Below are 23,168 nucleotides of genomic sequence, written 5' to 3'. Positions count from 1 at the left end.
ACGTGTGCGAGAGAGCACATCATATGAACCGTATCAAAGAAATTAATGAGATGCAATATGGCATTTGCTCGCAGTAAAAACAACACCTTCTTCTGTGTTTGTGATTATTGTCATGACGAATACAACTGTCACCAAGCCAATACAAAACCCATTTATTTGAATCATTTGAGTGGATGCAGGGAGAAATCGAAGACAGGCTGATGGCTGCAGAGTAGCAACAGACGCACAGGATGAGATGCACACTAACAAAGAAATGACAGAAAATGCCAGTTTGTTGCATTGAAAAACAGATTTCCCTTTGAAATGACCATTTTTGAAGGAAGTTTTGTTTTCAAAGTTTATTTATTTACTTTATACATAGTTTGTTATTGTACTTACGATGACTACAACAAATGTATTACTCAATAGATGTAGTATATTGAAGTTTACAACCTTTTAGTTTTGCAATTGAATTTCGTCCAGTGTAAAAAGCACAGCAGGAGTGTCAAACATACGGTCTAACAGCCTGCAAGGTGACATTGCAAAGTGCACAACGCACAAACAAACCCCACAATTTTCAATCAAAAGCATCTACTAGTCCTAATTCTTCCACTGGCAAGGGAGTTTGATCTGTTTAACAAGCAACAATCAACTTCATTCTCTAAACAATACTCACACTGTTGATACACTTTCCTACTTCCTCTGCAATCACACTGTTTTAACTTCAATGTGTATGGCTCAGTTTATGTGTGTGTACTCGGTGTGTACTCACTCGGAGTGACTCATGCAAAGATGCAAACACTTTTGCAGACATGCTGATACACATGCAACCAATACAAAGATGCATTCTGCTTCGGGGAAGTCGGATAAGATTTCACACATGACAATAACAGCAGAGATGCCTCGCGTCAAACTGAAAAGGGAGACATTGAGAGGAAATAAAAGAGAGAACGGGAGTGGCAGTGTAAAGGGGGGAGGCGGGGTGAGGGCTGGAGAGATGGAGAGATGGAGGGAAGAAGGAAGATGAGACTTTGAGGATGAGCGAATGAGAGTGAAAACCTTGTCTGGAATGCCTTTGTCTGCATGGGCTAATATTTGTTCGTGGATTTTGCTTTTTCCCCTTCTCTTATTTGCTGTTGACAGAAAGGAATGAAAAGGCAGATCGCCAGCAGGTTACCTAGTAGCGAGACCTTTGTGCGTGTGCGTGTGCGTGTTTGTGTATCTGTGTGTGTGTGTGTGTGTGTGTGTGTGTGTGTGTGTGTGTGTGTGTGTGTGTGTGTGTGTGTGTGTGTGTGTGTGTGTGTGTGTGTGTGTGTGTGTGTGTCCAGCAGGTTCCCAAGCAGCAGGTGGTGAGCAGAGGAAGGGGTATAAAGTCAGAGAATCTTGTTTGCCTGCTGCTACTCTGGGAGTGAACCTGCTCCAGAACCCACAACCACATGACATGTGAAACATGCAGCAAAAACATGTGCTTTCAGAGCGGACAAGGAAAAAAGGATGGAAAGACACAGACACACAGACATCTTACCCCCCCCCCCCCCCCAAACACACACACACACACACACACACTCCTCCACCCTCTCCTACTTCCCCTCCCGGGGTGTCAGGGGCTGAGGCGGCCAGGGTGTCTGCCTGAAGGCCGGTCTCACAGCGGGTCAGTCACTAAGGCGGCACTTTGATGTCTTTGTGGAAAGACTCTGAGCCTCATGTCCACGCTCATTAACTTTGTCAATGACAGATCAATGTGAGCCTGCAGAAGGCTGTGCGGCCTCAAAATTACAGCCCATTTACCATCCCGGGTCCTGACTGGCCTTGGCATGGCTTTGAATGAACACACAATGCAGCCAGAGATGGAGAGGACCTTCCCTCCTGATAGCACACATTTAATGAGTGCCGCACCCCCCCCCCCCCCCCCCCCCCCCCCCCCCCACACACACACACACACACACACACACACACATGCAAGGAGGATATTGCTCCATTTAACTCGAGCATCCTAACTTCCTATGGCTTAGTGCTCACAGACAGCAGTCACATCTCTTCACATCCTGCAGGTCCTTGTTTAATAACTAGGAGATTACAGCCCTTGTGCGTCTCCGCGCCCTAACGTCAGTCAGACAGATGCAGCCAAGCAGAGAGCTAAATCCCTGAGAGCAGTTCTGGCTTGTCTATAAAAACATGACCCACATTGTCAAGATGTAGCGCTTAACACCTTCCATCCGCCTCTTGAATGCTAACCCCTGTCTTTTGTTTTATCATTCACTGCATCTCATTTGTTTTCATTGCTTTCCTCTGCTTATCGGCGGCCTGAGTGAAGCCAGAGAAGGGTCCAATTTATTATTACAAGTGGAGAAGGTTTGTACTCTTTAGAGGGAACTCATTGCTCTGTTTTTTTATGTGTTGTTTCTTTTGTCCGTGTAGAACTTCTGCACTTATCAGGCAGGGAAATAGAAACGTTAAAAGTTAGACATATTCTTGTTTTTGGGTCACAGTTTAGTTGTTTTAAAACAAACAGACTCGTAAATTGTAAAACCATGCAGCCTCTGGAACATTCTTGAAGCATAAGGGTAAAAATTTGCCCTTTGAAGGACATTTCTGTTTCTATTCTGCAAGCGAAAGACTTCAAACAGTTTGGTTAAATAAGGGCATGAAAGGGAATGTGTTCCTACTCTGAATCAGTACTTCAGTATGATCTGGTTCACTTTAGGCCATGTGGTCACTAGCTCTCCCTGTCACGGATATTTCATTCAATCAGCACCTTTTCTCTCAGTTCAAGTCCTCTTGTCTGTTTCAATATGTTGCATTTTTTTCCCCATCTATTTAGTGTTTCTTTGTCAGACATTCACAAAAAGCCCTAGTGATGAATACACAAGGAGACATTTTATTCATTGGCTGCAATAGTCACTCAGTTTGAAGACATTCAGGAATGCAACAATTGAAAGAAGTCCTTCTAAATTCAAATTATGAATCAAAACGAATCCAAAGCCTATTTGGAAGGGCAAAAATTGCTGGCAACGGTGAAAATAATAGGAATGCAAAAAAAGCACAGACATCTGAAAACTATTTACCACTTTAAGACGGAAACAAGTACAGAAACAAATAATTCTCCATCTTGGAGAGAAGACATACGATTTGAGACTGCCTGTGCAATTGAAACCAAGGTTTTAAGAAATCAAATGTATGACTGTAATTATTATTTCACTTTTCTTGAAATCATGAGCATTACCCATAATAACCACCACAGGTTTCATTATTGAGCAAAAGCAATATTGTCGTTCACATGTTGACAAGCCTCAACACACACAACACATGTAATGTGAGACAAACACACATGCATCCACATAAACTGGCACACATACACATACATAGAAAGACACACAAAGCCTCATACACACAAACACATGCAGCCAGAGAGATCATCTGTACTGTAAATATTTAAAAAGCCTATTCCTCTGTCTGTAATTAAAACCACTGCAGCATTCCAAAGCTGTATCCCCTACCATCAACCCCTCTCTGTCATTCCCTCTCCTTACAGTCTGTTGTTCTCCGCTTCCTTCCTCCATTTTGACCTTTACTTCAGTTGCCTGGATATGGGACGTTTGAAAATCTTCTAAAAACAATGAAACTGTGGGAATCCTCTATGCCATGACTGCCCTCTCCTTGACACACATGAATCTGGCCCCCATCTCCCCTACCTTGTGCGCCCCGCCAACCTCCCACTTGCACTCACAACTCGTCTGCGAAGGCATGGGCTCATTTAGCGCTGGGAGAAAGTTAAAAAGGTCAGGTTTTGTCTGGATGGTATAGGAAGCAGGCTCTCCTGAGGAGAATGTTGCCTTTCCTGAGAGAAGTAATGATATGTTGGGACAGCCCGCAGAACAAACACAGGAACTGTGAGTCAGCGCCACACACTGTTTGGTTACCAAACTTGGGGCTTCTGTCATGCCTGGGCCTGTGGGGATACCAGGGGTAAATCCTCTCCTTGCCCCGCCGCTTCCTCCCATTAGAATTTGCCAAAATCCTGCCTTTATCACCGTGTTTGCTCTGTTGAGCTTCGCTAATGCTGCTCAGCCTCTCTCACAAGGTAGGTGTTTATATGCATGTGTGTGCGTGTGTTTGCGTTGGCCGGCGCGGTAATGCTTCCCATCCCCTTCATCATCAACACGGATGGAATTCGGAGTGTAACACAGCGGAGGCCTGAGAGTGAGAACACACACTTAGAGGCTCACAGGACAGACGTGTTCCTGGAAAGGAGAGTAACTGTATAATCTGGGTGTGCAAGTGAGTTAGTGCAGTCTGTGTGTGTGTATGTGTGTGCATGCAGAGATGTAAACAAGCACTTCTCATGAAGTGGAGATGGTCTAGGGAGAGCTGCTCTCATTTCAAACATCATTTATTTATTAGACCCCTGTGTGCGACATGCACACAATCACACAAACACACAAACACACATGCACACACAGTGACAGGAATCCTGCAGTTTATTCCATCACGCACCAGCGACCAACCTCATTCCCTCACTCGTCTATCCACCCCCTTTCCTCAATCCCTCCCTCCTTCCTTCCCTAAAATCGATGGAGTGTTTTGTCACCCAATGCTGCGTTTCGTGTAATATTCATCTGAAGAAAAAAAAAGAAGAAAAAGAAAAAACAAACCTCATCTCACACTCAATGAATTTTCATAAACTCTGTGTGGCAGTGATTGGTAAATGAAGGGCAATAGGCCTGACATACACCAACAAATGGGTACACACACACGCTCGCACACCAACAACCCCATTATCTGGGCTTCGGGTGAGTGCTTTGTTTCTTACTATTGGAATCTGACAGTGATTTATGGAGAAGGGGAGTCACACTACACCCAGATACACACAGCAATACAAAGCAAGGTTACCGGCCCAAACGTGGGCACAAAAAAAGGTTAGTGCACTACCAACAAAGCCACACTGACAGCAGAGCATGCTGTGGTTCGGGGTCAACGCCACATCAATCCAGGCCAATGCATGAATTTAGCCAACCCTCGAAATGAATGCATTGGCTCTTTTCAATAACTTGTTTTGATGAATTCCATGAAAATGAATTTCTTTCTGCTGCTTCACTCAATAATTCCTTAATGGCTCTTCCGGAAACGGCATGAGGCTCGGAAAAAGCGCCGCCAACTCTTCCAACGTTGCCCCGTTTCCAAGTTTATGTGCCAGTTTCTGGAGTCATTTTCTGCAGAATTACCGCTGTGGTTTTGTCAACGCTGTGAACCCTGAGAGGCCCGACACACCCTGCCTCTCAGCTCAGGTATGCCCTCCACAGTGCCAAGGTTTATTCAGCTCCTTCTGCACCGACATGTCAGATCTTCTTTATATCTGCTATCAGTTACTGCTCAGGTGAGGACATCACATTCCATCTGACTCATTATGACTGTCGAGAACACAAGGCAGCGATTTAGCTGGTAATTTACAACAATTTTAGCTCCACGGTTGGTTTTGGAACACACACATGCAAACGCTGCAGGAGAAAAACTCCTGAGGGAATACGAGTTTGTTGGGGGGGGTGGGGGGGTGGGGGGGTGGGGGATCTGCACAGCAGTCACAAAGCTTTTCTGTTACTCTTTTCAAAATTCACTCTGGGTGTGAATTTGGAGCTTCTCACATGCTTTACCAGATAAAACAGAAAGCTGTGATACACTTTAATGCAGAGGGAACTTTGAAAAAGTGTGGGAAAAAGCAAAGAAAAGGAAATAGCTGTGCAAGTATCATGTGCTAAAAAGTATAATGAAAGACACACTGATGAGTCAGACAAAATACCAAAGGTGAGTCATCTTCATAAAGCTTAATTTTAGAGTAAAATACTTTGTAGTTTACTCAGAAGTCCTCAGGGATGCTTAGCATAACAGCCCAACATAACAGTCGCAGGCACTATATAAACTATAACGTGTGAAAAGAGTGAGAGAAGAGATAAATAGCGGTGAGAATGGGCTGAATTTGAATAAGAGCTCATTTAAAAAAAAAAAAAAAAAAAACGCTCCCCCTCATTTTGCTCATTTCACCACTTGTGCTCTCTTGAGCGCGTTCGCTGTGGCAACAATAGTATAGGTCCGTGTGTGTGTGTGTGTGTGTGTGTGTGTGTGTGTGTGTGTGTGTGTGTGTGTGTGTGTGTGTGTGTGTGTGTGTGTGTGTGTGTGTGCGAGAGAAAGCCACTTCAGAGCTCTTCAAACTCAGCCAGCCAGCCGCAGCTAGTTTGACAATTGTGGATCGGAATTCAGGAGGCCGATTGACAAAGAGGTTCTCCCCTGGTGTGTGTTTTACAGATGGAGAGAAACACACAGTTTACAGATGAAAAGACAAACAGAACGAGGCAGAAGGAGAGTGAGAAAGAGAGAGATGAAAGCGAGAGCAGGTGTGAGCATCTGCAGCAGCACTGCCTACTCAAAGACAGTTGTCCATTCAGTGCGGCATAATTGTAGTTGCACTCGCTGCTTGTTTCCTTAATTTCCTCTTTAGAGCAATGCAGCAGTGCTTGTGTTACACATTAATTATGGTTTCTGGGATCCCCCCTCTGCCCCTCCCCCTCGTTGTTGACTGACAGCTCGGCTGCCTCCTGGCCCAGCCTGGCTCAGAGCAGCGGAGTGGGCGACTGAATAGGCTAATAAATAGTGAAGGAGGGGTTGGTCACACCCCACCCCATTGTGCCAGCTCTGTCACGCCTGACCCTTAACCAAACACACACACACACACACACACACACACACACACACACACACACACACACACACACACACACACACACACACACACACACACACAAACACACACACACACACACACACACACGCACACACACACACACACTTTGATGCCTATCAACGTGCATATGCAACCTCTTGCGTCGTCACGCATATTTGTGCTCGCACACACACCTTCACATCACCTCTGTCAGCCCTGACCCCCATATCCCATACCCCGGCTCCCCCCGTATCCAAGGTGACCAAATGAGGCCCCGACTATTGCTAGGCAACCAGGGAACAATGAGCTCCAAGGAGACGGAATGGCTTGAGCAAAGGGCAGGCTATTCTCCAGGGATGGAGGGAGGGATGGAGGGATGGGAGCCAAGGTGGGGAGAGGAGGGAACTAAGGGTGATGGGAATGGTGTAAGGACACATCTTTAACCATGTCACAAAGAGAGTGCCTGCCTGGGAAACCAGGCATTGCTTCTCTAACCCCACTGGACGTCGCACTACATCCCAGCTAACTCTCACAATCTGACTTCTTCTGGTTGTTCAATCTCCTCTCCACATCCACATAGAGAATGAGGTGAAGATGAGACCAAAGCTCGACAGTAAATATATTTAAATAAAAAAGAAATATTGCATAACTTCTTCTTCCTTTCTCAAGATGTCTGTCGGACATCTATTTGTTATTCTACGCAGACAAACCCAGGTTTGACAGCACTCTGACAAGTTGGCACAGCCTGAGAGACATTAAACTAATTTGGTTGTTGACACCAGCATCCAAAAGCTTTCACTTTACTTGTTGTTTTAGCAGAACCTTTTTTGAAGAGTTCTGCACCTCTACCCATGGTGCTGTAAGGCTTCTCACACACATGTATAACCATTTCTCTAGTTTTCTGTATCAAGTAACACTGCTCTGAATGGAAGTAAGGATGATTGTCAATGGGCCAAAGGGTAAATAAAAATGAGATAAAACAGCTAATATGAGCACTGTTGAAGTGTGTCTGGGTGTCGGGTCATCAGCCTGTGAGTATATGCAAAGTCTTGAATGGTACAGACTTTTTACAAGCTATTCATCGAGCAGAATCTGGCTAAAGGCCGATTAAAGTTTGCACTGATCGGTGCACAGAAACTGTGAGTCACTTTATATACATTATGCAAGTTGACAAAACTTGCCTCATTCTTCAGTTTTCAATAACTCTTAACTCAATATCGATATAGGGATGGATGGATGAGCTATTTATCTATCTATCTATCTATCTATCTATCTATCTATCTATCTATCTATCTATCTATCTATCTATCTATCTATCTATCTATCTATCTATCTATCTATCTATCAATCACTGGGTGCCAACGTATAGCCAAATGATCCTAACAGCAGTAATCCCTGTCTGTGGATTTAATAAACGTGTCATGGGAACTGGACAATAACGTGTGAGGCTGGGCATTATGGACATACATGTATGCACATGTGCATGCTCACACACACAAACACATGCACACAAATTGGCTTTGAGGGATTTCACAGACTGGGCAAGGAGAAATTGAGGGGGTAGCAAACATTCTGCTGGCTGAAGTCGAATCAAAGAACATCAGACTTTGTTCAATTATTCTTCCCTCGGCTTGACTTTTTTCCCCCCGAGGCTTATTCAAAGGGCAACTTTGTAAAGAGTTGACACACCCAGAGCGCGACCAGAGTAGGGATGGAAAATGTATGAGTTACTGTGTCTTCCGTTGATTTGTGCACTATAGTGTGGTCCTGCTCAAAGTATCTGACCTTCTGTGGTCAATAAATATCAGTAAAAGGTCTTGGGAATAATGCATGAGATGGAGGAATGCTAAAACTTTCACAAACTATAATGGTTCGATGCAGCCTTTGGACACTGTTGACTTCATTGGAAGTGTTTCAAGCTCCAGGCCTCACCTTGACTGAAATGGACATGCTTCTGTTCTACAAGCCAGTGCCGAGCTGGTGAAATTCACCTCACTAACACCGACAGCAACAATACTCCCTCCAGCCATCGGCTTGATCTTCACATGAAAGACTCTGCAAGCATACTATCACTACCTGCGGTTCATTGAGACCTCCAGCCCTGAGGGTCTTTTATAAGCCAGAGGAGATTGAGAAATTCAGCCAGGCGGAGAGAGGAGGAGATCTCTTATGGGGCTTGCCATCCAAGCATGCAGGTGTTGAAGATACAGATAAGACACGGGGAGAAACTAACAGAGTGGAAGCCAAGGAAAGTGAGAAGAAAGGCAAGACAAGGTAGAAGCGAGGTACAGTGAAAGTAGCAGAGGATTGGGGGGGGGGGGGTAATAGCGGTAGACCGGGGGAAGCTGACAGAAGAAGGAGGCCTTCAGCTCATATCTGTGTGCAGTGTTTCATCCTATGTAGGCCTCAGTCTCACTCAGGCCTCCTCCAGCGGAGTCCAGCTTTGAAGTGATAATGGGACTTTGGATAATGCTCAATTGCAGGTGTCCCTGGCTCCTGCTCCCTCCCAGCCTCCCAGCACAGCCCACACAGATGAGAGGAGATGGGAATCCTTTCAGACTCTGCAGATGAGGCCAATCTTTATTCTTTGTGCCTCTTTTTCTTTCTTCCCCTGTATCTGCCAACCTCACTTACTTCATCCCCCAAACTATATATATATATATATATATATATATATATATATATATATATATATATATATATATATATATATATATATATATATATATATATATAGGACAGAATATAATGAAATGTTGATAATATGTTTTGTATTCCTCTCCTTTCTTAGATTCGTTCTGCTCTCCAACTTTGACTTCTGTCTCCATTTTATTTCCTTTTTTTTTCTCCAATCGATGGTACCCCTTTCCAGTCTTTTGCTCTATCTGAGGTTTCAGATTGGTGCGGTGGCACAACAGGTATAGACACTGCACATGCACAGGTCTGCTTGCAGATTTCATTTCCAGAAGCGTTGGTAGAATGGGGCAGGTGTGAGTATACAGTGAAACAGCAGGGAATGGGAATTGATTTCATCTCCAACTGATTTCCTGTTAAACTGTGCAACACTAGGAAGGACAGGCATCTCCTGCAAAGAACATCTTCCTCACCAGGGGGCAAAAAAAAATCTCGTCAATAGGTATACAAACACACAGCGGGTCTAATGAGATCACAACCTCATGCCAGGATATCAGTAGGTGAGTATTGTGAGAAGGAGCCAATATTGGAAACAGATCGGTTCTTTCAACTGGTATGGATGCAATCCACTAAATCTGAGGTTTCTTTTTTTGTTCACTGTAAAATAATACTGTGCAGAATGTAGAATATAGATCTACAAGACAGCATGGTCTGCTTGGATTACATTTCAAACAGATGTGTGTTCACTCTCTATTCTCCAGGTGCTGCATGTTTGCCCTGGTTTCACCAGTCATACTGAGAATGTTTACCTGTGCACATAACTCATTTGAATGGATAAACAAGTCTATTTCAGTGTTTACATGAAACAAACAGACAATTGTTTGTTTGAAAAGCACTATAATGTCCAATAGATTTCGGACCATATGCGCATGTTTAATGTTTACGATCATTCTGGACAAATGAGCATAGAGCATACTTATATGTTTGCATATATTCTATAATAATAGTTGTGAATCATTATAAATCACACAGAATTTGAACAGATGTAGATGAATAATTGGTCGCTTTAGTTGGCATAGGTCTGTATGACAGTGTAGTTGTTGGTACTGTGGCCTCACAGTGTTACGAGTTCCTGGTATGAGTTCAGGCTGTGGAGTGTGCATGTTTTCTCTGTGCTCGTGTTGGGTTTTCTTCCACAGAAGAAGTGGATTAAAATCCATGGTCTTGTGTAGTATGGGTCAATGCCTGTAACAATGCCAGATATTCCTGGACATCCAACACACGACACTGTACAACTACCACCTACAGCTACTCACCAAACAATCAAAATACAGGAAAATATGATGCAATGATCAGGAAGATTCAGGAGGGGTACAGCATTTCGCACAGGCATCAGCCCATCATAAGAGACAGAGATTTGAATCAATCATATCACAATGACACAATGATCACAGGCTTCGCCCAATTAGTGACACAAACAAAAATTAATCATGAGCGAGCAGGAGAAAGTTTCACGAATAGAAACACAATGACAGCCGGTGTTCCCCTACTTCATATTCGGCACATGAAGCTGCAGGATTTTCTCTTTGTAAGGCGCAATATTACTTGCAAAAATAGTAAAACAATGAGTGGCTCCCACACTTTGGCAAGATTTGCCACCATACTTATGATTCCGTGGAGGTTGACATAACACAACAAACCATGTTGTCACACCCAAATATAAGAAATTAAATTAAGTGATGAACTTATAAGACTGCTAAAATTGTAAAGTCTGACGATAAAAATTTACTTCACAACAGCTTTGGTACTGAAACAAATTCTTCTCATAGATACGATGGTATTCAATAGCTGATGTGAAACAAGGTTAAAACAAGCTGAAACATTAAATAACTGGACTACATTTCACGCAGTGATGTTAACTTTAGTTGCTTAAGCTTTGAGTCACTGTACTCATTGGGACACTCAGCTGTTTCTTACGTAAAACACACACTTCTGCCATTCCAACTATTTGTGTGGTGTGTGTGTACAAGTGTCGGGAAGTGAAATCAATCAACATTTGACCACATTACTGATCAAAATGACTGCCTTCCTTCCCTCAATTAGATTTGTATAAAGAAAATAAAATTACATCCTCGGTGTTTCATGCAGCCTCGGGATTACATCACCGTAAGTGCCGATGTCATATCCTCTTTTTTCTATTGTGAGGCTTTGGGTTCCAAAACAGCTGCAGCTCCTTCATCTTCTGTTCATTAGCCAAGACCCAGCTTTCTGGCCATTTTGAAAACACCATCAGACATCTCACAGTGCAGAGAATCATAACTCACAAGTCCAAATGTTGAAAACTATGATCTGGCACATGGCAGTGACATGACATTTATGATAGGTTGTTTAAAAAGTATAAACCCATGCTGTCATTTTCAAGACCAGTGACAGATAAACGTTTTCGTTTGCTCAGGCGCTTGTGCGAAAAGGAAGACTTATGTAACATCCACCTGTAAAGAATTAAATGTTGCATCAGATCTGAGTCTTTAGGTTAGTAACTTCTCAAATCTATTGAGATTGTTTGACTCATACATTTAACTTGAAAATACATTATCACATATAACTACTGTTAATCAATGATGCCCAGTATATTTATTTGCTTCTTTTTTAATAAAAATCTATTGAGAAATTCATCCAAAATAGATACTTTTGTTGAAAGAAATGAACTATCTGGTCAGTATAATGTCTTTGAACAGATATTCAATGTATTATCCTCTGCACATTGCACATGAGAGTGTTTCACACTTTAATCTCTCCTTTGCATCAAGTGTTGTTAAAACATGATGACATGCTAATTTATGGCAAGATAAATCGAAGATTAAGTTAGTAAGTTAAGTAACTTTATTCTCTCAAGAATTATGTTTTATTGGCAGACGGATTAGAGAATACTTTGTTTAAATGACAAGTACATGTAATCAAAGCGTTATCCACGCAGCCACAATCAGCTCTGTTGGCTATTTTTAACAAAGGCAGTGGCCTGTTTATGGGCAGCTCAACATCAGCAACAACAAAAAACCCACAAACACTGCCTCACCAATCTCCGAGCGGACAATGAGGACTTTCTTGGCTGAGAACCAAACCAACAAACGTGTTGTTACAGGTTTGCCTCATACACCATTAACCTGCACTATCTTCACCTCATTAACCTCAAGGCAAACATAGCGTCATCTCTGTGCCATGAAGGACCTTTGAGAAGCAACTTTAAAGTCTGTGGAGTCACTGAAAACAAAAGCCCAGAAGGCATGCTGAGTTAAAAACAATAGGAATGGACCTGCTCACTGCAGACAGGCAGGAGACGGAGTCCAAAGTTCTCTCTCTCGCACGCGCACGCACGCACGCACGCACGCACGCACGCACGCACGCACGCACGCACGCACGCACGCACGCACGCACGCACGCACGCACGCACGCACGCACACACACACACACACACACACACACACACACACACACACACACACACACACACACACACACACACACACACACCAGACAGATATATAGCCACAGGGATGAGGAAGGAGTTCAACTAAGTTTCTCCTTCCAGAGGATAAAGGGATGCATCGAAAGCCTATAATTACGCACACATGCACGCACACGCACACGCACACATGCATGCACAACTAAAAATTCAGAAATCTCTTTCCATCCATTACACCACACTTTTCCCAAGCAATAGGATCAGTTTTCAATCAGAAAATATGAGGCGCTTTTTGAACTCTGTCTTTCGCTGTGTGTCTTCCGTTTGCTCTGAAAACATAAACAGCCCCACGAGTCCGGGCCCTGAGCATTGGTTGCTACAGCAGCACATCAGCAGGAGGTGGGCAAAGTGGTGTGCGCAGTGGTGACTGTGTGATTGTGTGTGTGGAGGCATAATTTTCCCTCCAGTTTGTTTGCTCTTTTTAAATCTCAGAATCAGAGACAGAGCCCGAGGCCACAGGATAGGGCTGGAACAATCATTTACTGTATGTGTGTGGGTTTGCCGGGCATGTCTGCTGGGCAATTCATGCTTGCATGTCTGTGTTTTTGTATGGGTAAAATTTGTGCTTCTTTGCAGGATGTTAGCAAGAGTTTTCAAACTTGCCTTCCCTCCCCACACTAGGGATGAAAGTTTGCGTTTGGGTCTGATTGGGTAACTTCCAATGCTGCGCTCCAGAGTCTCAAGTCCAGACCCTAACAGCTCATAACTAGAGGTTAGGCACAAATACTGTAGTCTTCCTGCTAAGCACCTCACAAATGACACTTTCATATGAAGATCCAGTGCAGATAGTGTTGATCGAAACCCCAGATCTTGAAGTTAACTGTAACGAGATGGACAGACATACTGAGAGCGGGAAACACCCAGTGCAGCAAGATTACACTCTATTGTGACTGTGATGAATGAGCTGCGTTTGTCAGCCTGATAGCTGCATTCGTAATCCACACTGCCTGACTGTACAAAGACTGTTACACACACATTTGACCACACGCTCATAAGCGGGACAACTGAATGAGCGCTATATGGGTTGTTATTCCTGGACCGGGACTGCAGCATTCCTCAAACCCTAGCTTTGAGATTCCAGTGTGTGTGTGTGTGTGTGTGTGTGTGTGTGTGTGTGTGTGTGTGTGTGTGTGTGTGTGTGTGTGTGTGTGTGTGTGTGTGTGTGTGTGTGTGTGTGTGTGTGTGCGTGTGTGCGTGTGTGTGTGTGCGTGCGTGCGTGCGTGTACATGAGGGTAGCCTTTTTCTCCCGTGTGTCAATTCCAATCTGAACCGTGCCAAGCCAGCCGTCACAGAGGAAAACTGTCGGCAGTGGCACATAGCGAGGAGGAGGAGGAGGAGGAGGAGGAGGCCTCCTTCAGCAGCTCAGCAAGTGAAATCCCTATGTGTGTATACTCATGACGGATCTAGACCACACTGTGATGTCTTATTCATACCATATCAATTCATAATGACCAGGCTAGTCCCTGATGTGAATACGTACGTACATGCACGAACACATGCGCACAAGTGAGCGTGCACATGATTGGGACGGTCATCCAGAAGAACTTGTGTGTGTGTGTGTGTGTGTGTGTGTGTGTGTGTGTGTGTGTCTGTGCACGCGCACGCTTGTTTGCTTGTGTGGAAATTTAGAGCAGCAAAGACGGTATAAGTATGTAGAGTAGCATGTACCAGACACTGGACACATAAGCATGCACGCACTTCACATCACATGCACGCCCGCACGCACGTTTAGACACAGGGACCACTGATGTCCCAGCGCCTTAGTGTGAATATTTAACAAGCCCCCAATCCATCTGTTCAATTATTCATGAAGAAGGACACAGAATCGTTAGTAAATATAAACAGTGCTGTTTCCGTCTTGCTGCATCTTTGCGCTTCTCTTTTGCACCTCTGACTCTCACTGGCTTTCTTTCTCCTTTAACTTTGTTCTTCCGTCTCTTTTTTTTTGTCCTTTCACTCTTTCTCTCTCTGTCTCTCTCTCCTGTTGTGCTGCGGTTGTGAATATTTCAGATGGCAGAGTGGTTTTTAAATTATCCCCTTTTGGCTTCCGCTCTCCTCACATGGTTTGGTCTGCATTTCTCTCTCACACACGGTCCTACTCGTAAAGAAAACAGTGACAAGCCATAAAAGCCACTTTTACCCACCGAGGAGTACAGGGGCAGGAAGAGGGACTGGAGCAAAGAGTTAAAGCTGGCCTGATATTTTTTTGGGTTGCCACCATGTCAGGTATTTCATTCAAATACAAACGTCAAGGCTCATGCGCAGCCTGTGGACTGAAAGTTGCAGGGGAAAAAAATACTCCTTGACTTAAGTTTTGTGGCAACTGGGAATTGTTGGTGTTGCTGTAACCAGTAATAAAATAGATACTTTCAATTAAACTCACAAAATGTGTCTCTGCTGAGAAACAGTAACCTTATGTTGAAATGAAACACAAATGCAAGTGAACTTGCTTGAACTTTTGGAGGTGTTTCACCTTCCAATGTCAATGAAACATTACCATGATTTTTATGGATTATGAGTTATTGTGAGCAACTTTTACTTCTTAAATCTGTGCAGCGACGTTATTTTACAGGCGGGCACCTCAATCTCCAAATAAAGCTAAACCAAATGCATTTGCTGCCGATGTAAACTGGGGAGCGGTCATTAATTTCAGTGAGCTGACCCTTTCAGAAGGTATTTTTTGGTGAGTTACATATTTTGCTTTTCCTGTGTCTGAGGTTTGCTTAATAACCGAGTCTGTAGTGTCAGCGTTTACTTCAGACAAACCACAGTCCAGGAATCAGGGTATGTGCCATTGATGGCAGAGAAAACCCCTGATGAAGCTGGGTTGCCATGGGGATTACTGGGGTCCAAACAGTTTTGCGAGAGAGAGGGAGAGAGAGAGAGAGAGAGAGAGAGAGAGAGAGAGAGAGAGAGAGAGAGAGAGAGAGAGAGAGAGAGAGAGAGAGAGCACATGGAGGCAGGTCATTCATCAGTTGAGACAAAAAGAAGGAAACGACAAGACCAGCTCAGAGCATTAACAGTCTGCCAGATGCACACACACATGCATGCAATGCCTCACACACAGATCCGTATTAGACAAACACTTAAAATCAGTCACAAAGCGAATGAAAAGGTGCATTCACATTAGTCTTTCATGCAGTCATACACACAAAGTCAAAAGTCAAAAGAGTTAATTTGCTTGCTTTGTGGCACAGAACCTTTTGGAAGACCAGAGCCAGTTTACAAGCCAATCATTGTGAGAGAAAATGAAAAGGGAGGAAAATACTATATACTGAATGACAACAAGGTGAAAAACAAGTGGGGAACACTGTGACACGGAGATGATTTATAGGTTTAATGATAGTGCACATTATTTATTCTAAACCTCCTTCCCCCAAACAACTCTTTCTTCTCATAGCGAGCTACCGTTCCCTAAGCATCCAGCTATCAACAAACACAAAACACTGCATCCCTCCAACTCAAACACAGAAATGCGGCTCCGCGGCAACACATAGTTGAAGCGGCTCTTTTATCTACACCCAAAGCCATATAAAGAACACAATCCCTTGTGTGTGCATGCCATCCACACATTAGCACACACAGATGTAATTATAGTGTTATATGGTGTGTGTTTGTGTCTAATTAGTGTTATTTACATTTCCCTCTTTTTTTCTGTGTGTGTGTCTGTGTGTGTGTGTGTGTGTGTGTGTGTGTGTGTGTGTGTGTGTGTGTGTGTGTGTGTGTGTGTGTGTGTGTGTGTGTGTGTGTGTGTGTGCATGCCTCTGTCCCAGCCAGTATTTAAGTGTGTCGTTGGAGTTAGTGCACATTGATACAACTGTCAGCCAGAATGAACTACAAACCAAAAGAGATTTTATTTATTTTAATATACAAAGATTTTTAAGAATGATCTCTAGCTATAGTTTATTCAGCTCCCCTGCAGTGCACTTTTTACCGCATCAATGCCTCCATCAATCCCCCCTGGGGAGACGCCCAAGGGTACATTTTAGCCATCACCTCACCCCACCTGGTGATGTGGGGGGAGGGTAAAGATACTGACCAATAATGAAAGTAACACCCTTTTCAAACAAGCCTGCACTGTGGCCGGTATTTGTTTGTTCACCCCCCCTCATTGCCAACCTGAGCAAAAACCAGATGCTATTCCCCGGGGGCAGCCATCAGGCTAACAGCTCTGCAATCCTCCAACTAAGCTCACCTATCCCTCTTTTTTCCATCCATCCCGCGGTCCTTCCTTCCTCCCGCTCTCCCACTGCGTAAAGACACTAATTACAAACACGGATGAGTAGATTAGAGATCTGAAGAGCGGTGGAAGTGGGATAAGGAGAAGTGAGGGGTGGCGGGATAGGGGCAACAGGTCTTTAACCATGATGGATGTAACTCTATTTTCACTGTTATTGTTCACTTATGCTGTGCACAGTGCCCCTCACCTCCGTGCCACAGTTCCAATTGCATTCTGGCTGGTGCAATCATTCATAGGCAGCTTTAACTAACTCTTACAATCTCTAATCCTTTCTAATCAATTCCAATTATCTTTTCACTGCTCCTCATGCATCAGTGTCCCTCGTATCTCTCAGGCACAGGAAGAGACAGAGGAGCGGGGGTGAAGATAAGAGGGTAGAGCTTCTGTAAACAGAAACCCCTACTGGTTTAGCAAAATACACCTCTTCAAGATGAAATTTCTATTTTGAGCACAAGTTAAAAAAAAAAGAAACTGCTTTGGTCATAACTTGTTTCAAGCTCAAGCAAAATAATTTCTTCAAGATTAAAAAGAAGTACTTCTCATTTTCTTCTTGAAAGATTTCAGTCAAACCCACCTGTGTGCAGGCTCTTCATCTTCCCTTTGTAGTGGAAGCTCATTACCCTGTAAACTTAATGACTGCATGGGATCAAGTGTTTAAAACTCCCCACAAAACAACACTCCTCTGCTCATTTAACCATCAGCCTTTTATTAACTTGATAGCTTTTCCTCTAAACTTTAATGAGAGCAACCATCTCATCTGGTCTTCTTGCTCCTCTGCCTCGCTTCCTGTTATGCTCATGACCAACAGCCGCAACTACCTTTCTTTCAAAAACCCCCTCTCTCCAGAATGAGCAAAAGAGAAAATGGAAAGAGAGCACGACCATAGGAGATGGACAGAGTCTTAAAAATGAAGAAAACGGGAGAAATTAATCAGGTTTCCAAGAGAGTGGGAAACCATCTACGTAAGTGATTCACCTGAAGGCAGGGGATTTTCACGTTAACCTTTCCTCGTTGAGATCATAACGGCAGACCCTAACAAGCTACTGCAAAGTCTCTCTCTCTCTCTCTCTCTCTCTCTCTCTCTCTCTCTCTCTCTCTCTCTCTCTCTCTCTCTCTCTCTCTCTCTCTCTCTCTCTCTCTCTCTCTCTCTCTCTCTCTCTCTCTCTCTCTCTCTCTCTCTCTCTCTCTCTCTCTCTCTCTCTCTTGCTCTCACTCTCTCTCTCTGTCTCTCTCTCTCTCAGTTGTCCGTAGATACACTCAAAAATGCACACGTAAAATAGCAGCGAAAGTCTTCCTCTGGGAGATGAGGACCTTTTAAGTCCATTAAAAGCTGCTGGCGAGAGCAGGACACGACTGTAACCTAACCGCATCCGACTGCAACCAGAACCCACGGTGTGGCCCAGACACAGCACTTGGGGATGGGGAAACATCTCAGGAAAAACCTTTGTCTTCCACTGATGTTCCAAAACTCTCCTCATTTTTTAAAGTCTTTCAGCTAATATTATCTGTCAATGAACCTCTGGCACCAGAAAAATTGCGTTACTATCAATTCCATGGCTCTGGATTGTACATTTGTTTAACTTTTAAATAATGAGCAGTCTGCCACACCTAAGAGCTTCAAGGTTTCTCTTTATTCCTGCCAAGAATGAAGAACAAATGAGTGTATACACAGACGCATAACAAATCGATTAAGAAATGTTAAACAAAGTCTCCTTCTCCGTAAACGTGGCAGAAAAGCCCGTGTTGGGTTCAGAATAATGACCATGAAGTTCGATTGGATGAAACAGGGGCGCTGTGATAGAACAATCCTCTGGCTTTTGGCAAGGCTCGCCCCTCCAGATGGACTAATCACGCTTGTTCAAGGCCATCCGCTGGTCTGGAAGGCCTTGGTCTGCTCGATGTCTGTTCCAGCAAGACAGGCAACTCAGTGCTGCTCAGTGTTCGCCAGCCACAAAGAGGTCAGCCTTGCCTCAAAGGATGAGGCTTTCCCCTAAAACCCGGGAGGGTGACTTTGGCATAATGATAGGTGACGCGAGGAGATAGTTGTGAGGAAGTGACAGATAGATTCAAGATGGTGTTAAACATCAAACAAAAGATAAACAGATGGAGAGCAGAGGCTGGGATCATGGGTTAGTAGTACCACGATGTGGATATAAGTGAGGGAAATTATTTTTCCATGTCCCACTGTTTCATTATTCCCAGATGCTCCAGGTAATCTGAACTGCAATAATGGAAGCTGGAATGATCAGCGAGCAACAGGGACACTGATTATCCTGAAAAAAGTCAGAAAAGTCTGAGCCTTGCTACGGATGAGAATAAAAGTTAAGCATTACTTAGGGATGGTCTTCGCTGCATGAGGGCGCACAAGTTGAAAGCTGCGCGAGTGTGTGCGACACGGCGGGACCAGTCTTAACGAGAACGAAACCAAAACTGTGACGACAAAGTCTGAGTGCACTGGCAGAGTGAGAGTCGGGAACTTGACATAAAATGACCTTATTATGTAAACCAGACATTCTTTTACCTGGACCCGAGTTCAAAGTCTGATGTGTCCCAAAACTCAAGTCTCACTGTCACATCAGCTTCCTGTCACCAGACAGTCCGACGGAGAAACTGCAGATGACTTGGTTTTAGATGTATGAAACCCAACATCGCATTTTTTCCAACCTATATTTAACCAGATGAGTTCCATTGAGATTGCAAGATCTCTTTTTCAAGATGGCGACAGCACCAAGATATACATTGTAAAATATACAGCAATATTTTCGCAAAGCAAGGCCTAAACATCATAAATTGGCGAGGAAGGAAAGCAGTTACACGCTCTAATAGAAATCTGCCTCCATTCCTTTCATCACGTTTTCAAAATTCATGATCGGTATCAGCTCTTGTAGCTGGAGTTCAGCCTCCTAGTTATTCCAGGCTTGTAGGGGCAGAGAACATAAAACCTTTATTCACCAAGAGCAGCGCAAACCTTGGGGACAGTCAATAAAATGATGTCATTTGAGCACAGACAATAAATGCTGGTTCCGTGTAAAACATATCTGCAAAGGTAAGAGTGTGTGAGTCTGGTCAGGGAGGGCCACTCAACTGTGTCGTATAAGATGCAACGGTAAGCTAGAACTTTGCAGCCTGGGACAAACCCATGGAGCTATGGTATACAGTGTCCAGGCAATGCAAGCAATCATACCATAACTCTGGACAAGTCCGGATCTCCAGTCCAGGCAAAATACGCGTGTTAACTAGAAATCCTTCTTTAAATGTATTTAAACCAAAGCCCACACTCATCAGCCTCATATCTCTGAACAGCACTGGTGGCTTGGTTAATACAGACAGGAAGAAGAGGGATGGCATGTGTGCTGACAGAGAGACAAACTGCTCAATTGAAATAAAATAGTGAATGTACTTACAGTCGAGACAGTGCTGGGTTCTTCTGAAAAAGTAACTCAGGAAGCTGCTGCAGTTGATTACGGTTCAGCCGCCTGCGGCAGGGAAAACGTACGATCAACCAGTGAGATTGTACGAGTGTGTCCTTGAGAGTGTAGGCTGTGAATAATTTCTCCTAGCTGCTGTAGAATCAGCTCAGCCGCAGGCTATTGTGTTTCAGTGCGCACTGAATGTCACATAAATATCCAACTGGAAGTTCAGGGGAATTAAACTGCGAGTCGGAGACAGTGCCGTAAATTATCTCGGCACAGTTAAATTACCATGTTGTGTCTACTTGAATTCATAGTTCTGCTGACTTTCACAAAACAACAAAATAGAGGCATTTATATTGAAACAGAAAGGTCACATCCAATAGTTATACAAACATGAATACATTTTAATCTGGAGGCAAACGATCAAAACAAGATGTTTTTAAATAAAATTAAGAGAAATGACTGAGCCTATGCAAGCCCAAGGAAGCACTGACAGGAAGGGTTGGCAAAGGACTCCATGTCAAACGACTAACATCCAAGACTGGCAGGCTTTATGCAAATACAACAATTAAGTCAATGAGGAACAGACTGTTGCTAATCTGTTGGAAACCACAACTCTCTCCTCTCTGAATGGCCCATTGGAGGCACATGGGAGTGAATGCAGTGACTGTGGCACAGAGAGGCTGCGGATCTGAAAGGGAGGCCTCTGCCCGGCCTCCAGACACATTCAGGCAGATGTTGGGATCTGTGCCACTCACTGTATACACTGAAAGGGGGTGCCTGCCCAGCCGAGGTGGAGACTCAGTGCATGATGGACACAAACTGAATACCATTGCTCCGCTTACACTGAGCCGTACCTGCTGGTGGGTTAGTGGCTTTAAAACATTAGAGAAATGAGCCACTTAATTTCCACATTGGTCTGGCACATGGAAATGTCTACCCAATGTTTGGGATCGGTTGAATATGAAAGACGAGGAGGAAAGGCGAGCTGCGCGCGGCCTCAAGTTTGGTTATGTAGATTGTTAATGTGGGTTTTAGATGAAGGGGAAAGACTTTTATAAGTCAACCGCCATGTCTGCATGACAGCATGTGTTCATAAAGTCATCTGCTGCGCAGGTTTCCATGTGGCTAGCACTATTGATTTACTAATGAGTGGGTGGAGGTGTGGTTGATTGTGTTTGTCTGGGTGTTTTCCCAGCCAGTTTACAAGCTGTGAAGGAGTCCTGGTGCTGTCCAGATGAGCCAAGGTCTGTGGTGGAGGAGGTGGGGGGGGGCAGGATTTTAAGCCCACATATCCCACTGAGGGCATTCCTGCCAGGCAAAGCTAATAAAAAATACTCCGGGCCCTTAGTGTACCCTCTCAGCACCATCCAACCACAGTGGAATGACAGGGAAGTGCCTCGCACTTGATACATGATGAGTTCCTCCTGTTTCTGTCATTACTCTCAACTTACACAGGCACTGGAAATGATCAAGAAGAGGGCGGGATTTTGATCTCAGGTTCAAGTTTAGAAAAGTAATACAAATGTGCTCAGTGCATCTACAGACAATTCCGGATGGTACTCACAGTCTCTCCAGCTCCTTCATGTCATCGAAAGCCCCGCGCTCGATCACGGTGATCTGATTCTCCATCAGCTGCCTGCAGAAGAAAACAGAGGGAGAACAATATAAGATATTCATTAAAGCCTGGAGACAGTCAGTATGGTTTTAACACAGTATAGGAGGTGTGTGACAGTAAGTATCTCAATATAGGTGTAGTATATTCAACACTCCCAGCTACACGGAGAGGGCAGTGGCGTGGACTGAGGGTACAGTGTGGAATCTTGGCAAAGGAAGCAGAAATTGCAGCCAGGAAAGTTTCCAAGGTGGCTCAAGTTGTGTGGGTCTGGGCTCTAGTGTGGTCCACAGCAGCAGCAGCTGGGTGGAGACGAAGCGAAAAGTAGGCAGGGGGTCAGAAAGTGTGTGGTGGGCTCCAAGGTTTTTACCACTGGCATCATCAAGTGAGTCCAAGACCTTACGTGTTTGTTTGTGTTTGTGTTTGTGTTTGTGTGTGCCTGCTGGATATTACGACTGACGACTATCGGCGTTTCAGCAAGCACATCAAGGCCATTGGTTATACGCAAACAAACATGCATAAGCACACAAACTAAACAGACTCACGCCCCTTGCCTCATTTATACTGCCAAAGCTAATGTGCAAAAAAAAAAAAAAGTGGCTCAGATAGTTTTGGAAGTGTTACAACAACACAAAGTCAGAAAGGAGAGAAAAGTGTGCAGCGGATTTCGAAGCAACAAGCACTTTCCTTCATTACGTATACAACTGTTCTGTGTTGAAGGAAACCTCTGATGTCTCCTGTGAGGCCGCGGCACACTGCAACTCAGCAGTCTGGGCTTCCTCCCCATCGAATATAAATGCTAATCACAGTTCACACTCCATAAACATGGAGAGAAAAGTGCAATTCACCTCAGATCTCTTACTCATGAATTTAGATGGAAGGGGAAAAAAAAACAACTGATGAGTTCTTTTGATTTGAGAAACATTTTGTGAGGATTGCCTGAAGGCGTATTATCTTCTGTTGCTGTGATAATTCACATTTTCTTTTCTAGTGGTTATTATGTTGCATTTTGTTTCACAGATCAACATATGCACGTGCACGTGCGCGCGCAC

At 44.1% G+C, this 23,168-nt stretch overlaps 1 protein-coding gene across 1 annotated transcript in view; it reads right to left on the bottom strand.

Annotated features, from left to right (window-relative positions):
* The window catches only part of slit1a (slit homolog 1a), a 92,983-nt gene that overhangs the window by 56,961 nt on the left and 12,854 nt on the right, over positions 1 to 23,168 (bottom strand). Inside the window, exons 3-4 of the mRNA XM_080507626.1 lie at positions 22,069 to 22,140; positions 20,493 to 20,564 (exon numbers count right to left, since the gene is read on the bottom strand). Coding sequence (XP_080363752.1) covers positions 20,493 to 20,564; positions 22,069 to 22,140 — 144 coding nt within the window. The remainder of the gene's footprint in view (positions 1 to 20,492; positions 20,565 to 22,068; positions 22,141 to 23,168) is intronic.

This window comes from Blennius ocellaris, assembly GCF_963422515.1.
Source record: "Blennius ocellaris genome assembly, chromosome: 13".
Classification (NCBI taxonomy): domain Eukaryota; kingdom Metazoa; phylum Chordata; class Actinopteri; order Blenniiformes; family Blenniidae; genus Blennius; species Blennius ocellaris.
This window is presented reverse-complemented; position numbering and strand designations above follow the sequence as displayed.